This window comes from Sciurus carolinensis, chromosome 14 (assembly GCF_902686445.1).
Source record: "Sciurus carolinensis chromosome 14, mSciCar1.2, whole genome shotgun sequence".
Classification (NCBI taxonomy): Eukaryota; Metazoa; Chordata; class Mammalia; order Rodentia; family Sciuridae; genus Sciurus; species Sciurus carolinensis.
The window spans coordinates 65,596,868-65,613,974 of NC_062226.1; the positions used below are offsets into that span (position 1 = coordinate 65,596,868).

General features: G+C 40.7%; 1 protein-coding gene across 8 annotated transcripts in view; it reads left to right on the forward strand.

The window, feature by feature from the left end:
• The first annotated feature begins 1,115 nt into the window (after positions 1–1,115).
• The window catches only part of Glis3 (GLIS family zinc finger 3), a 424,342-nt gene continuing 408,350 nt past the window's right edge, over positions 1,116–17,107 (forward strand). For 2 of the 8 annotated variants that reach the window (XM_047525256.1, XM_047525259.1), the window contains exons 1-2: positions 1,262–1,401; positions 3,773–3,875. Coding sequence is in view for 3 of the 8 variants with exons in the window: in XM_047525253.1 (XP_047381209.1) it covers positions 14,403–14,790 (388 nt within the window). In the remaining 5 variants the exon portion in view is untranslated. Of the gene's footprint in view, positions 1,402–2,792; positions 2,975–3,772; positions 3,876–14,304; positions 14,791–17,107 lie in introns of those variants that run through there. The other 6 variants (XM_047525253.1, XM_047525254.1, XM_047525255.1 and 3 more) reach the window with 6 other exon arrangements.

Consider the following 17,107-nt stretch of genomic DNA (forward strand, 5'->3'; position numbering starts at 1 on the left):
CATACATTGATTCCTAAGAGAGAAGTCTTTGTGTCTGTGACAATACACATGGGGATCCACTAAAAGCAGGCCTTCTGAGGACAACCAGTTGATAAAGCCCAACAAAAAGGCTGTTGGTGGGGATTGGGATCACAGTTTAGGTTTGCTATGAAGGTGAAGATGTCGAAATTCCAAGGAGAAAGCTATCACCTTACAGATGCACCATTGTACACAGGCAACATGTGCAGCCTGTGTTCAGAGTTTGATCTCCTTGCCACACTTCCACCATCTTCCTCTCTTCATTGACTTATACTTTGAAAAGATGCCACCTCTTTTTTGCCTTATTCATTCAATTTTGAAATTGTCATGTGCATCCAATCACATTTATTTTGCTATTTTTCACTTTTTCAGCTTCTACTCTCTCCATTTTTTCACTGAGTATTTTTTCCTTTGGTTCTTTAGGATTTGACATCGTCACTTCTTTCATGTTAAAAAAAAAGTGCAACAAATAAGGCCAGGAAGAAGGTGAAGTGTCTTCCTGCTGTTATCCTGTTCTGGAGTTCTTGGACTCCCTGGCGCAAGGGAAGGAGAGAGACAGAGAAAGGAGAGAAAGAATAGAAGAGAGAAAGAGAAACGCGTCGAAAGGGAGACACAAGCTCGGCCTTCGAATTGGCCAGCCTGGTGACCAGCAAGCCCGCCCCCATCCCACCCCCTCCCCCTCCGGCGCTCACACTCAGGAAGCAGCTGGCTAGAGGCCGGCCCTCACAGCCGCACACACATCCACAATCCTCGCCCAGCAGCCTCTCTCCCTCCCTCTCCCCCTCTCCCTGCAGTCGCGTCCGCAGTGCGCCTCCAGGGCAGCCCAGAACGCGGCGCGCACGGGCACCAGCGCCCGGGCTGCCACCACCGCCCCTCCCGGCACCCCGGGTACGCGGCGGGCGGTCCTCCAGGCTCGCACCGTGTCTCCTCCGACACGACCCACCGGCATCAATTAGCCAGCATCCCGGGTCTGGCCCCTACACTCACATCCCCTGGCCCAGGGCGAGGATGAGCAGGACAGGCGAGGCGCAAAGTCTCAACTCAACTTTTTAAAAACATTATTTGCGTGTTTAAGTGTGTAGCGGGGAGAATGAGCTGATGCCGAGGGTCCAGCCACCCGCCTTCTGCCTTCTCCTCCCCCTGCCGCCACTGCCCTCTCAGACGCGCGCGCACACACGGCACTTGGGCCGGGTTTCAGCGCTCCGTCCCCTGGCTTGGATGGGAGTTTTCATTTCCGAAGGAGGCAGAGCCCGTGCAGCGCGCTGAAGGGCTGGAGCCCCAAGTTACTCCTCGCCAGCGCTGGCCTCCCGCTGTCACTCGCGCCGGCTGGCCGGGGGAAGGGATCCGCACGCCGAGCTTTGTTGTGGAAATCCTGGTTACCTGGTAAGTGGATGCCATAGGAACTTTGTTCGCTGGCGAGAGACTAGGAGAAACAAGGCGCTAGGGAATGTGGGGGAGTTAACGCTCAGAGGCGCAAACTAGGGATTAGAAATAGTTTTCCACGCTGAGCCGGTGGCATTCGCGCGGGTTTAAGGATACGCGCACCCCACCCCCCAGATTCGTGGGTCTTCTAGAGATCTACACTTACTGAGACTGATAGGAACACTCAATTAGGAATCGAACTGTGTACTTGTCAGTTAGTTGCTAAGAGCCCAGTGTAGCAGACAGGAAATCCACAAGGTGTTAAAGTTTCGTTAATTAGGAAAAGTTTTTGTGTTTTCTTTTAAACTCCAAGTTCCAGAGGGCCACAAAATCAGGGCAAGTTACAGGACGCACGGGAACTGTGCACGCCACCCTGTCCCCACTGAAGGGAAACTTTGGCGAAGTGAGAATTGATGGGGTGACGTGAGGTCTTTTCGCGCACACACCGGGCTGTGGCTGCCTTTTCAAGTTCCACGTGTTTGTGCAGCTCCACAAAGGTTGTTTTCCAGCTTGTGCCTCACCTAAGTGTGTGTCCCCATTGTTTCGGGAGGTCCTCGGTTTGGGGGTACACATACCAGTCGCTGCGACCGGTCCAACTACCCGCAGCCGCCAGGTCTATAACTATAACCTCCCACGCCGCAAACGCGCAGACACATTCAGACAAGAACACTCCCCGCCGGGTTCGTCACCTCGCGTTTACATTTTTATGGGACCGGACAAAATGTCAGCTCTGTTTGGAAAATGTCTCAGTCTCAGGGACTTTGTCCTGTGCACGACTGCAGTCCCTATAAATGACCCTGTGTGTATTTTGAAGTCGGCCTGGGGCCACTCTCTGGAAAGCGTGAGTGAGCTGCCGGCTCTGTCCTAGACACACACCTTGCCCGGAGCGACAATTCCAAGTTACTCACTGGAGCTGACAAGTCACCTCGGGGACAAGGAAGTCACCCAAGTGTCTGGAAATCTTGGCCCCTGTGGATTTGTCATCCAAGGGATGATTCAATTAGGTACCTGGAGGGAGAAACTTTGGGGAAAGGTTTTTGGGTTCCGTAAGTCGCGCCCTTAGACTTGGTGGAGGTGTTTGAGAGTCGAGAAGCGAAAGGACACCGGGATGGGCACCCTTGCATGGCGGCTGGGGGGGTGGGGGCTCAAGGCCGGCGTGCGGGACGTGTGCTCTTGAGTGCGGCGAGCCCGGCTGTGGCTCCCGCGGTTCCAGGCTCGGTCCGGGCAGGGCGGTGCGAAGGTCCCCGCCGCCCAGGTTTCCTAGCTGCCGGCCCGCGGCGGAGCCCTTTCAGCCCCCGACTTACTCGAGACTGGGTTGCACAACAGGAAGCCGGCACGAGTTTGTTTTGTTTTGCTGCGTTCGCTCGCTCGCGGACGCGGCCGAGGGTTAGGGGCGGAGGCGGCGGGGGAGTGACGGGGTCGCGGCAAAGCGCACCCCTGGGGCCTCGCGCCTCCGCCTCCCGCCCCGCCCCTCACTCGGCGCTAGGGAGCCCGGGGACTTGGGCCTAGGACTCTGGCGAGCCAACCTAGCGGGGTAAGGAACCAATGAGGGCTGCCCTTCTGTCTAGCTCCACGCATCTCTCCACTACCCCTCTGGCCCCAACGACTAAACCTGGCTTCCTTGCTAGGCGTGCCGCGCCCTCCCTGCCAGGCTTCCTGGCATCAGCTTGGCCCCCATCTCTGGAACACTTAAATAGGGGCACAGGGTAAGGGGATTACTTCCGGAATTGCAGTGAGTAGCGTCCATAAGGGCTAAACTCCTGCAATTATGGCCCCCTTTTACAGAGAGAAGGGCCTCACACCCTCTCCCCAATTCCTGACCTTCATCAGCATCTCCTGAGAGTTGGGGCCCCAGGGCCCTAGAGTTGGCGAGGAGAGGGAAGTTCTGCAGCTCCCCCAAGTGGACCTAAGGTTATGGGACTGGGAATCTCAAGTCCTAAACTGTTAAACTAGAGGGGACCTTGGTGATCACCTACTGAAGAGGAAAACTAGACCCAGAGACTTTAGGGGTTTTGCCCAAGACCTCATTGCCAGTCGTTGCAGAGCAGGACAAACATGTAAGGTTCCCAGTTCCAAGTTCAGAGAGCGTTTCTTGGCCTGAAGGTGAACTCAAGACAAATGCAAAGTCTCTTCAGTCCCCTTTGAAAGCTTTGATGAGTCATGATTTCTGCCTTGGGAGGTAGCCAGACGTCCCTTTCCCCTGTCTCCTTCCCTACTGAACCTCCCCTTGAAAACTAAACTGGGGAACAATTTCTTTTCTTTTTCTTTTTGGTACAAAATCGATTTGTGTTGACTTAAATCTTCCTTTTCCTCCTTTTCTCTCTCCTCCAAGTTTGCTTCCAGTGAGGCTGTGTAAAGCAGGTGCGAACTGCAAAAGTTTGCAGAAAAACAATGAAGGCTGTTCCTGGAAACTCTGAAGCCATCTAGAGACAGAAGTATGTGGTATTATATGTTATTTTTGCAATTGGGAACATGCTGAAGTTTTAAGGATTGTCCTTAAATGTACTATGGTTTTAATATATTTTCACTAGTTGTCTTTTTGGCCAGACCAGCCCCACCATTACCTGTAAAAGGGAGGGTGGGGACATTTCTTTTCCACTATTTCTAAAACGGTCTTCCTTACCAGTAATTTGTTAATTTCTTTCCTTTCTTGCTGGGAGTAAGGATGAGTATGAATAGTTACTTCTGACTGCTGCTGTGATAACTCCCTTTTTCCTTGGTTTACTAGAGGCTGTTTTGGGAGAGCATCTTTTCTCTGATTCCACCCAAGTTCCTTAATAGTAGTCAGATTAGCAGAGGTTCAGCACCTAGTGTTGTTGGTTTGCTTGGGAGAAAGTGATCACTATGCCAAGTGGGAAACAACTTCTTTTTCTTTTTTGGATGAATTCCAGGTCTACCTAGTGGATGAAATTCTTACTGGGCCAAAACAGGTAGGGTGGGAGAGATTAAATAGAACCAAGTTCATGTTTTGTTTCAACCCTGCTTTTATTTTATGGTTGAGAGTAGTCTTTCCATAGTTTCAGAAGAGAGCTCAGTGTTCTTTTTTCCTCTGTGTTCTTTCCTGCTAGTAAATTAAGCCTGAGGTCATTCTTTCTAACTGTGCCTCTCATATTGTAGTTATTGATCTTTGGAGTAGGAATGTTAATTTGCAATTCTCCCAGATGATAGAGGGAGTACTTTTGAAGGAGATAATTCAGGAAGCAGCATCCTATGCACATTCTCATCCCTGGAGAAGTCATTTCCTGTGTTTCTGTAATTATTTTCTGTAGAGGATGTTATATTGTAAATAAGGTGGAACTTCAGGGCTTAACTCTTTAATTCTTTATGTTTGATTGGTTTATAGACTCAATTTGTATTGAAGAAGAAAAAAGGGCATGTAGGAAGTCTGCGCAATAAAACAAACACTCTTATTCAGGGAGAATGAGTCACAGCAAAATCTTAAAAATGACATTAACAGGTAGTTGAATTAAAAAATGCCCAAGTTCCAGGTGTTTGTAGTGTCCCGTTTACTTTAGACAGAGTTGACATATAAAAGTCAATTTGTTAAAAATTGAAATAAAATAAAATATCTGTTCAGGAGAGCTCACTTACCTTAATCTTGATGATTTTTCACAAACTGAAACGCTTGTGTAACTAGTATCTGGATCAAGAAACAGCATTACTAACACACCAGAATTATCTCTCATACACTATTCCAGTTACTGTCTCCCTCTAAGGTAACCACTGCCCTCACTTCTAACATAGTACATTAGTTATCCTTTTTTTTTTTAACCTTATGTAAATGGAAGGATGCAGTATGAACTCTTGATTCTGACTTTCACTGGACAGAAACTTTTAGTAGGTCAAATAATTGGAACACTCTTTTAAAGGTGATGGTAACAATTGTTCTTGTCGAAATTAGTTGGTCAGTTGGTTAGAATTAAGAAAAACACTAATGAAACAAGTTGTACTTATATACTGACAGCCTGGTTACGGAGTCTGAACAGACATAAGTGACATGTCTGGTGGGACCCCAGTCCCGTGTAGGTGAGCAGGAAAACACTGAGGAGTTCCTTCCACCTCAACAACCCAGAAGGCATTTGGCATCTTCTAGGTGAGGGCCATCAACCTCCACAGTAGCAGAAGCCTTGGCTCAGTAATAAACTGACTATTTGTTTTGTATCTTTTAGCTAAGGGTTTTCATTATTCACCAGGTATGTCAAGATAAAGGCAAGAATGATGTGCCTACCCAGAAGCGTATATATTTAGCTTTCTCTTTTTTTCTGTGCTGGGGATTGAACCCAGGGTCTCATGTATGCTAGGCAAGCACTCTACCACTGAACCACAACCCCAGTCCCATGTCAAAGAATTCCTGTGCTGTTTTTCCTTTTACAGAAAGGAAGAGATGAGGAATAGATTGAGAAACATGCAACTGATATTAAACTGGTTCCACAGGCCAGAGCATGGGGCTCATGATTGTATGGTCACATCTCATTTATAGTGTATTTATTTGGCAATAATAATAAATATAGGCTATAATTATTTATCTCATACCATATTTTCCATGTAAATGGCCAGTACATTATTAATAATATGAATATGATAAATATCTAAACATGTAAAGGTAGTACTGAAAGATGTATATTAAAAGTAGTCTTGGGGTTGGGGTTGTAGCTCAGTGGTAGAGCCCTTGCCTAGTACATGTGGGGCACTGGGTTCAATCCTTAGCACCCCATTAAAAAAAAAAAGTAAATTAGATAAAGCTATAAAAAATTAAGACCATTTAAAAAATCAAAAAAAGTAGTCTGAAAATATAAATACATAGATATAGTATAAAACAGTCTATATAAATGTAAGGACTTGGGAGCATTCAAAGATAAATTAGACATAACTCCAAATATTAATGAAATTAGAATTTAGACATGGAGATGTAACATAGGCAAATAACTATAATGCAATGTAGAAAGGTATGAATGTTAACAGAGAGATATATAGAATAAAATACTTAACATTTGTTGGGTCATTTTATGTCCCAGGCATTGTGCTAAGCATGTGACATTCATTTTCTCATTCACTATTCTCTAATATTATAAACTATGCACAGAAGTGTAATTATCCCTATTTTACTGAAGATCAGAGATGTGGAGACTAAGATTGGATCAGAGAGGGCCTAAGTGTGTATTTGGAGGGTGAGTAGGATCTGGCTTTTGGGAAAAAGAGAACAATAAGAGGAAGGAGGGGAAAGACTGTTGGGGCAAGATGTATGATGGACAGAAATAAGGATCTACATACGTACCACTTTGGGAGCAAAATCCAGGGTTTTGTCTGTAAAGCTTGAAATCATGAAGACTCTTAGTAACTGAGGATGGACTTGAGATGAAGAAAGCTATTGGGGCTGTTCTCATCTGACATGATCTTTTCTAGGTTAAGAATATGAAAGACTGCACATTCCTTCAGGGGCAGTGAGCCTTGGTGAACCACAGATGGGCAGATAGGATCACGGTGCAAGATCTGACCCTGTCCTAGGCTCCTAGATAGAGAGAGCAAACTTTCTGGATATTAGTTGTTTATGCAGTTCTGAGCCAGATCTGTGGAGTTTCATTTCTAGGCCTACTGAATATTGTACACAGAGAACTAACCAGATGCCAGGGCTGTGTATGAATTTTTGTTATTCTTCTGTGTGAAGAAACAGATTAATGTTTTCCCAACCTTTTCAGCATGACCAATAGATTCCACTTCTGTCTGTAACTTGACTGAGTCATTCACAGAGGTTTAAAAAAATTTTTTTAATAAATATGTTGTCATGTTGGTTAAAAGCCTAGTCATTGTTGTGGACATTCATACTTCTACACTGATGTCAGGGCACATAATTTAACTTGTATAAAACTTCTGTCTACCAACAGCTAAAAATAGTTACATTGGTTGTCTTTAAGCAATAAATACACTGAAGGAAAGAAATCACTCAGTTACATGTGTGATAGGGATGCTTTAATATTCTTGAATATTTAGTTTAGGGAGTGATTAATTTTATTTCTAGAATCTTCCATAGGTAGATGTTTTTACCCTTTTGAGAGGATTGCGATTTTAGCTGTGCAAATAGCTATTCGTGTGGGCTGAATAGTAGGCTACACAGACCAAATGACAAAGAATGCTCTTTTCATTTTGCCATATTTTACTACCTATGTACATCTTTGTGTGAGGATTTTCTTTTTAAAGAAAAATTCTCCAGCCAGTTACTTTGCTTTTATATTTTTGAAGAAGCCTTTGTGTTGGAAACCATGGCCATGTGGTACTCACTCTCTGCAATTCAGGTAATTAATTCAGTGGTGACATCATAGGGAATGTGTTCATTTTTCCATTTCAAATTCCTCATCTCAGGATCTGATGGTTAACTCATATTAAGAACACATTTTGAAAAACTCAGTTCTCAAAAGTTCTCAAAGACAGTTATGTGTTAATTTAAGCTTTTCCCTCTTTTGCATTTTAAGAACAGGCTTTTATAGGTTGAGAGGCGGGGGGCAGGGGTCATCTACTCTCTTTAGTGAGAAAGATCTAAAACTGCCAGTCATTTTGATGTTGATTCTGTTGGTCTGTAGATAAATTATTACTTACAGAGCACAATTGATCAATTTAATATTTATCAAGTAAGAGGCACAATGACACCATTGGTAGAAATGTGGCTTTATATTATTTAATCTTTATATTTTATAAAACTAAAATATCAAGTTTTTAGATCTTTCTCTCATTACATCCCTATTTTGGTACTTACTTTATTTCAGTTGTTCAACTTTATATGCCCGGGACTGTTCTTTCTAACTATGTGTGTAGGCAGAGTCCAGATGCTTTTATTACTGGCTATTATTTTGTTTTGACTGTGGATCACCAAAAATACAAATTTTATCTTAATCCAGAGCACACATCTCTACATACAGATATTCAGGCATGTACACCCACAAATAACTGAAATAAAACAGTACTTGACCGTTAATATACATTTGATATACTATGTTAACTTATGTTTTATTTTAGTTGGTTCTGTTTCATTAAAAAATGTTTTCCCTGTTGAATAAGTGATTCTTGGACCACCAACAGATTGCTGTCCGGTTTGGAAAACACTGTTGCAGAGAGAGCACTTTGTTAAAGACTGTTCTAGGAGCTAAGAGCATCGTTATACAAGTTGTGGTTACCTTTCTGAACTTATTTGTTTAGCCTAAAAATCGTTTTGGTTCCCAGTTCATTCTCATTTTTGTGTGATTTCTTTTGGCTGACCAAGGGAAAGCCCTAATTATCCCCCTCTCCTTTGCCATTTTTGGTAGGGCTACAGCTTTCTAGACCTTTCTGTACTCATTGATGAGTTAATGACTGAGGCAAAGTAAGTGAAACATTTCCAAGTAATTACTATTAAAATGAGTGACATTTAGTAAACTAGGAGGATATGAGAGTTATATAGATACACTGAAGTGTGGAAAGTGGATCCTAAGAGAGGTTATTGAACTTTTAAAATTGCCCTCCAGCAGCATTTTTCTGATGGTTCTGAATTTCTTCCAGCAATCTGTAATCACTATCATTGTGTTGAATATTCTTAATGCTACTTCTGATTTTTTAAAAATTTTTTGTTGTTGTTGATGGACCTTTATTTAATGTATTTATGCAGTGCTGAGGATCGAATCCAGTGCCTCATACATGCTAGGCAGGTGCTCTGCCACTGAGTCACAACCCCAACCCCCGCTGCTTCTGATTTTTATTGGGATGAACTGACTGGAATAAATTCTTAAATTTAGACTTGGTCATTCCTTTTCTTCTTTCCCTTTCCTCTCCCCTTGTCCTTCTTCTTCCTTTCTTCTGTCCAGTTCTGTCGTATCCAAATTTTTTCTTTCTTTCTTTCTTTTTTTTTTTTATGGTGGTGAGGGTTGAACCCAGGGCCTCATGCCTGCTAGACAAACACTGTACCACTGAGCTACTCCCCAGCACTTACCACTTGTAATTTAAATATCATAGTTATTATTTTAAACTTAAAATGGTATTGCCAGTTATGTCACTTCTTATACTCAGGAAAGATTTTCAGTTTTGAGGACATTTTACAAAATATAAAAATAAAAGTAAAATACATCTATCTCTTATTAGCTAAGGGTTAGAATCCACAAATAAATGAAAATCAGAATTTCTGTTAGATGAGAGCCATAACATTCATTTTCTTTTCTGAAGGGTAGTTGGAAGAATGGTTTAGAATCTCTGGAGGGAACACTAATTTGTCTTATTTTTAGTTAGTGTAACTCAGAATGAAACTTCTTTGATTTCATCTTATTGGTGATTGTATTGCTTGAGTAACATCTGCACATTTTGGTGCTCAGAATAAATAAGTCAATATTGTTCCAATTGCCAACATTAGACCTTGGAAGTACTCAAGTCAAAAGCCTATACATACTAGTTTTAGGTAAACTCCTTGCATATCTGCTCCATATCTCAATTATGAGCAATTTAGCTCTGTTTTTGTGTAACTTCTCTTGTCAGTTCTGTGAATTTTTTGGTTTCACTGAATAAAGTTATGAGTCCACAGAAAAGATCAAGTACAACTTGCTATGGGTTATTTTATTATAATATGGGACCCTCCATTTTCAATTTAGAGAAATGATATTGTACACATCCTATACATTTCCTCCACAATATCCTCCAGCTTCACAGGCACATGTTTGCACTTTCCTCTTGTTAAAATTGCAGACAAGAATAATTTTGATTTATTGGTGACATCTAATATAGCTGTGTTTATATTGTTGCCAATAAAATGACTTACATGATTGGTTTTTGTTTATACAATCTTTTCTGAGGAGTCAGTCACCTGTGTTAGGACAAGGTACATTCTGCTTATTAAAATGAACTCCTGGGATCTAAGAACATTCAGCTCTATCTGTCCTTGATTGAATTGCAAAATGTGCTTCACACTGTAGCTGTGCATGAGAATAACTTACATTATCTATCAATAGGCTTTCATTTCTATATTCTTCTGGCTACAAAAGCTGTAATAAGAGAAACCCATGGGAATAGCATTGGCCTATTAACGATCAAGGCAGCTGAGTTGAAAAGGCAGTGTTAATGAAATTATACAATCATTAACCCAAAGGGGGGAAAAGGAGAATCAATAAGAACTGTATTTGAGATGGCTTAGTCATACACACACATATATACAGACTCAGGAGAGGTTTGTTTCCTGACCAGTATTTTATGCCTCATTATCAGGTTTTCTGTGCAGAGTAAGAAATGCTTGTGGCATAAGGAATGGAAAATGTAACAGAGGCTAAATGTAGCCTAAGGAAATGAAATGATGTATAAAAATTAATAATTAACTGGCTCATCAGATGAATTATGACTCTAGATGAGTCTATTAATGATATTTACTAAGAAAGGGCCTTTGACTGTAAATAGACATTATGGAACTTGTGTTTTTGGAATTTTCTCGAATGAATGAGTTAACGTTGCTTTCATTTGTTTAATTTCTTAATCAACAAGGAACAGTGCCTGGAACCTTGGGTAGAATGTAGAGTTATGATTTTATATTTTGATTAAAGTCATGCTTTTCCAGAAAAATAGTGGAATTTTTAAATGGTTTTGTGCCTTAGTTTCCTTAGGGGTTAAGTCATTTCCTCCCTGACCTGATTTACAGGAGTGTGTTTTAAGAGTTTGAAAATGGTCAAGAGGAAAGATTTATTAACTGTCATGTTGACTCATTAGCAGAACGAACATTTTCATTGTGCAATCCAGTGGAGTATAAAAATATAAATGTGTCAATACATAAGATCTAAAATGCTCTAAATTTATAGACCTCTAGATATCCCTTGCCTTTTCTTTTTCTTTCATTCCTTTTCTTCTTCTTCTTTTTTTCTGTTGGGTTTTTAAATAGAGACTCTTCTTATGGAATTCTACCAGTTAGGTTTTGTTGCCCATTAATCGTGATTTTACTTTCTTTGCAGTAAGTGAACTCATCTTTCCTGGTTAGTGTTGTCTTTTTGCACACTGCTGTCTGCTCTTGCTTTGATGGCACTGGTAGACACTGGTATTACTTTTGCTTCCATGTCTACCCAGTCACCCTAGATTTACATGCCATGGGTGCAAAATATACTTATGTATTCTTGATTACAATCAGTGGATATTTTTGTTTATCTTTTATACCCAAATTATCTGGAATAACAGAATGTCAGGAGACCACGCGATCATAGTCAACCTTTTGTAGATGAAATCTCTAGGTCCAGAGACATTACAAATGGTTTACCAGAAATGGAACTCAGCATCTTAACTATTCAAGTACTCATTTAAAATCTGACTCTATGACTGTGTGTCTTTCTTAAAAATGAGGAATTTTTTTTTCCTTTTTGGTTACCATGTGGTCTTAAAATTCTGTCCTGGTCATATGGCTTAGCTAAGAAGTATACAAATATTTTAATATGAATAAACAAAATTTACATTTACATTCTGGTATCTAATGCTTGAAAAAATCTGTAGGCATAATTAATAAGAAAATGGGGATTTTAGGCATATTTTCACATACAGCTTAGTTTTGTCTTGAGGTCTTGCTCAGCTCACATGCCATTGACCTGTTGCTTTTTCTTCTTGGTATTAGTCACTTTACTTTTTGGCTGCTGCTTTTTCAGTAATAAAATTTAAGTACATGTTGTTGTTGTTTTTACTTTCAACCTAAAGCTATTTAAAACAGGAGTGCAGTTTATATAAAAAAAAATTCAGTGCAAGTCAGACAGGTGTGAGTGCCTGATAATTAAGTTCTCAGCACTTTAATTATTTTCCCTTCTTGCAGACTCACCTTCTTAATGATCAAACCTAATGCTAAGTATTTACTTAGGTGTTTTTATCCAAATTTTTGATGAGAATTCCTGCTTGTATATGATCTTCCTGCCAAAAACGACTCCCTTAGTTTTTAAAAACTGAATATGGCCACAGTCTGCAAATCTGCAGACACTTGTCACTTGGACCATGATCTGAGTGACTCATATTTCCAGTCATGTTGAACAATTCTTCATTTTCAAAAAATTGCCAATATGACACTTTTCTTTGCCTTTTCTTTTTATTGGGTGGACACTGAATAAGTGCTTTCTTTTGTAGGGTTCAGAGTGCTCAGAAAACTCTATTTTATCAATGAGTGGAGAATAGATAGCTTTATCTGACATAGCACGAAGACATTAAATGACTCTTGCTCATGATCAACCAATGAATGAATCAACACACGGGCTGGGAATATACTTGAGTTCTTCTACACGGACACAACAAAAATGTCTCTGGAGTTTTCTCAGTGTAAAACGAAGAAATTTTATCACCAGTCTGATATCAGGGTCTATTTCTTAATTATCCATTAACTCATCATTCAGTTTGGATAACTTGAACTTGTTAGGCATTCATGGGGACTGTAGGGCAGGGGAAGGGCAAGAGTGAGACCGGACTTGGAGGAGTACTGTTGAATGTTTCCTAGGACTGGATGGCAGGACAGTGTTAAATGTGACAGACCAATGGAATTCTTAGCAAAACAGAGAATTGGTAAAAATGAGGAAACATTCCAAGTTTTATTTCATTAATTATTTTTGAAGTTCGTCAACATAGGCACATAGGGTAAACTTTGCAGAAGGCACAGGGAACCCTTGAGTTGAAACTTAAATATATTTGACTTCCTAGAAACTATAAAAGAAAAAGATTCAACAAAAGTTTTCTTACCTGAGCATCCTTTCCTTGATGATTTAAGGAATCATTTGTTTTGAAGTGGAGGATCTCACAGAAAAAATTGAGAATCATCCAGTTGAGGACATCTGAATGCTTCTGCTTATTTCTTGTGTTTGTTCAACCTTGACTTCTTTCCATGACTACCTTGTCAGTATAAAAGACAGATTATAAATGTGTCTATCAAACATTTGGAGTAGTGGCACTACCAGGGCACTTGGCCACCTCATTGCATACACTTTATTTAAGTGAGGTAAGGATCTTCCTTGATGATTTAGAACAATGAGAACTGATGTCATCACATGTGGATGGATGATGGTATCTCGTGTTTATGTCAGAACTTCTCTTGGTTCCTGCTTAAAAACTTCATAAGACTATGGGCAATGTCTAGCATGTCTTGCATTATGAATATACTGGATATCTCACTGTTAGAAGAGCTGTTCTGTCCTTGTGCTTTCCATAAGGGATTTTGCATAACCTTCTTTTTTTTCTAGGACTTTAATGGAAAGGTAGAGTATTGTGTGTTGATTCTGTTTCTATCTCTGCAATGCAGGATCCATATGGAACCAAAATTCTAATGGTGCTGTAAATGTTTGAATATAAGGATATATGAAAGCTTCACAATATTCTCAAACCTAAACTTTAATCTTTTGTAAATCTAGAGACTGAATAGATTGCTCTTAGATTGAAAAATCATAGGTGCTGTGATATCCCCATTATCTAGTTTAGAGGCCATGTTTGCTTTGTGTTTTTTACCAGGAACTTTGTAGCATTTGTCTCATGGCTCATGAAGGTGGTGCTTTTGGGTTTTTAAAAACCACTGTATGAAAGTGAACTAGTAGGGACAGATCCTTTAGGCAGCAAGAAAAGTTTCATTTTTCAAGCTGGCACCAGTAGATTGGTTGTAGTTGCCAAGAGCACTGTATTGAGAAGGGCTCAGTGGCAAACAAAACGAGGTAGTGATCCGTAGTCCATGTCTACCATGATCACAGAAGGGGAGAGTATCTGCCAAGGAGCCATTTGTTTGATGACTTCATTCTACATAAAAGGTAATTTTGCTAAGAGGGCTTCTTTTCTTCCTGATATGAATGCTACAGAGGTTAAAAACTCTCACTGTACCTTGTTTTCATTTTTACTTTTAAAAATGCCCGCATTTATTTTTTTAAACAGGCTTATAACCCACACCATGGATAACTTATTGGACTTTGCCTGAAAGGAGTCATTAGTGCCATTGGATATTTGACCATCCTGGCCACAGGTTTTTCAGAATGAATGGAAGGTCATGCAGCATGAGTCTCCACCGGACATCAGGAACCCCACAGGGGCCTGGGATGGTCAGTGGCCAACATATTCCTCCCATCCGAGCCCACTCAGGGACTCCTGGCCCCTCATCCTGTGGCAGCACACCAAGCCCCGCTATTGGAAGCCTTGCTAACAGCCTCCATCTCAAGATACCCTCAGGAGGAGGGATGGCTCCTCAGAACACCCTGACTGAGAGCTCCATCCACCTGCCTGCCCTGAGCCCCAGGAGACAAGTGCTCACCAATGGGAAGCCACGATTCCAGGTCACCCAGGCTGGAGGCATGTCAGGGTCACACACTTTAAAGCCAAAGCAGCAAGAGTTTGGAAACCCTTTTCCTCCAAATCCTGGGAAAGGTAGGATTGTCTTTCTGGGATCTTTTAAAAAATGGAAAGTTTTTCTCCCCCAATCCCTTTCCTGCCAGAAAATTAGGAAAATAGGTGATTCAATGTCAGGGTTAAAGTTCATGATCTCATAATGATATATAAGCTTGCTGGGTAAGGAGTGTGTGGGAGGGTGTGAATGCTGGGCACGTGCACTTCACTAGACTGTGAAACAGAGTGGAAAGTAAAATAGAAAGATTCAAAACAGGGAGGTAGGGTGGGTGGTGGTGGCAGAAGGACCAGAGATAGATTAGAAAGATCCTGTCTTCTGAATACTTGTAGCTCTGCCCTGGCTTACTGGGAGCTCTATTCTATGGGCCATGGATGACCACAGGGATGAGGGGAACTGCCATTTATGCTAGTGTTAGAAGTGCTAGAATAAAGGTGGTGTTTGGAAGGAGGATTAAAAAAGGAGGAATATTTTAATAGCCAATAAAATGAGGACTCAGTCACTGTAAATGATAAGAAACATTATTTTAAGAGCAAAGCCTATAATTTTTAAAATATAGCTAGTAATAGGAGGGAAGCAAACTGGAAAAGAATAATGAAAAGATGTATTTGGTACTTGTGGGGGACTAGAAAACTCGATTAATTTGAAATGCAGAGAGAATATACTTTTAACATAATAGTATTTGAATTACCAGATATTTTAAATTAAAGAGTAATTGTTGGGGAATAGCAAATTGTTTGAATGACATACTCTCTCTAGAAATTGATGTTGACTTAATGAAGTAATATTGCAGTTTGTATGTGTATTTAGGCTAAAAAGGGAAAGACCCATGTAAAATATAGCTTTGCTATGTAAAATAACACAATTATATATTCCTTAAGGTATTTTAGCATTTAGTCTTAAATGTTTTTATTAAAAGTACTTACACCATCAAATAGAATTAATAGCCTGGTTCTGAACAGCCACTCACCCAGTTAATTAAGGTGAATAATGATTTATATCAGGCGAGTAGCCAAAGAGTTGTTTGTCTTAGTGTCTGTGTATTTCTGTGTATGGAGAAGTTGGTATAAATGAGGAGCTTTAAAGACAGGCACAACACCAGATACACATGTAGTTTTTTATTTTCTTCTTTTCATTTTTTTTAAAAACTTATTTATATTTGGTCTAGATTTGGTTTTGAGTTGTTTTATTTCTTAGAGGTACTGATGTTTAGTATAGGAAAAAGTTTCCCTGGGGGCTATGTCCACAAAAACTCTGTCATTGTTAGGTTGCTATGTTCATTGCATGGCAAGCTAATTCCTTAATATCCAACTGCAGTGTTTGGATTTTCAGGGGCCGAGGCCCAGTAAAAATCTTTCAGCTCATGCTTGACTAGTGAACTGAAACTTGCTTTCATAGGTACTTATGTTTATAAACCTGACCGACAATAATAATGGTGATAATATTAATAACTTGCATTTATTAAAGTATAACTTACCATGTGTAGGGAGTGTGTAGAGTGCTTTCCAGTACATAGTCTCAGTTATTCCTCACAACAGCCCTGTGTTGTATGCTATGCCTGATCTACCGATAAGGGCACTAGTCTAGAAAGAATAAATAACTTCAAGGGCACCAGCCAGCCAGGAGTTTGGGAATATTGCTTTGATGATGACCAGACATGGCTATAATTATCATCATGGTGAAAAAAATGCTTCAAATACTTAAGTGATAATGAACTCTCAGGGTCAATACACCTTGGAATGCTTGTAAAAAATAGTGCTGCTGCTTCCTGCTTCTCTTCCTGTGACTTTCTGGCTTCTTGTTCAGCTTGCTAGCTTACAGTACATGTTTGAGACTGAAATGGTTGGGGCATGCATGGGCACAAGTGAGGAATTGAGGGTACTCTGTTATTCTTCCTCCTGGCTTTACAGCATGGATATCATCACTGGTCTGGATGATGCCAGAAATAGCTGAATGTGTCCCTTTTGAATCTTGGTTGACAATTCCAAAATTTAGTCAGTAACTGATGATCTGGGACTGTTTGAACTTCATCTGATCATTTACTCAACAAATAACTATTGAGCATATATTTTGGATGAGCCACTATTCTGGAAATTCAATAGCCAATAAAACCTGGTCCTTGCCCTCAAGCACTTGGAAGATTCAGGCAAATTTATGAACAGTTAAAATAAAACAGTACGGGCTCTGATAAGTGTACACTCAGAGTATATGGCAACTATTGAGAGGGATTTCTGGTCTGTGCTTAATAGGTGGATCTGGAGGAGAGTAAAGTATCTAGGCAGACACCTGCAAAGTGAGGAGCCAGTCTTGTAATTGTACAGAGTGTGTCCTCTGTGTTTG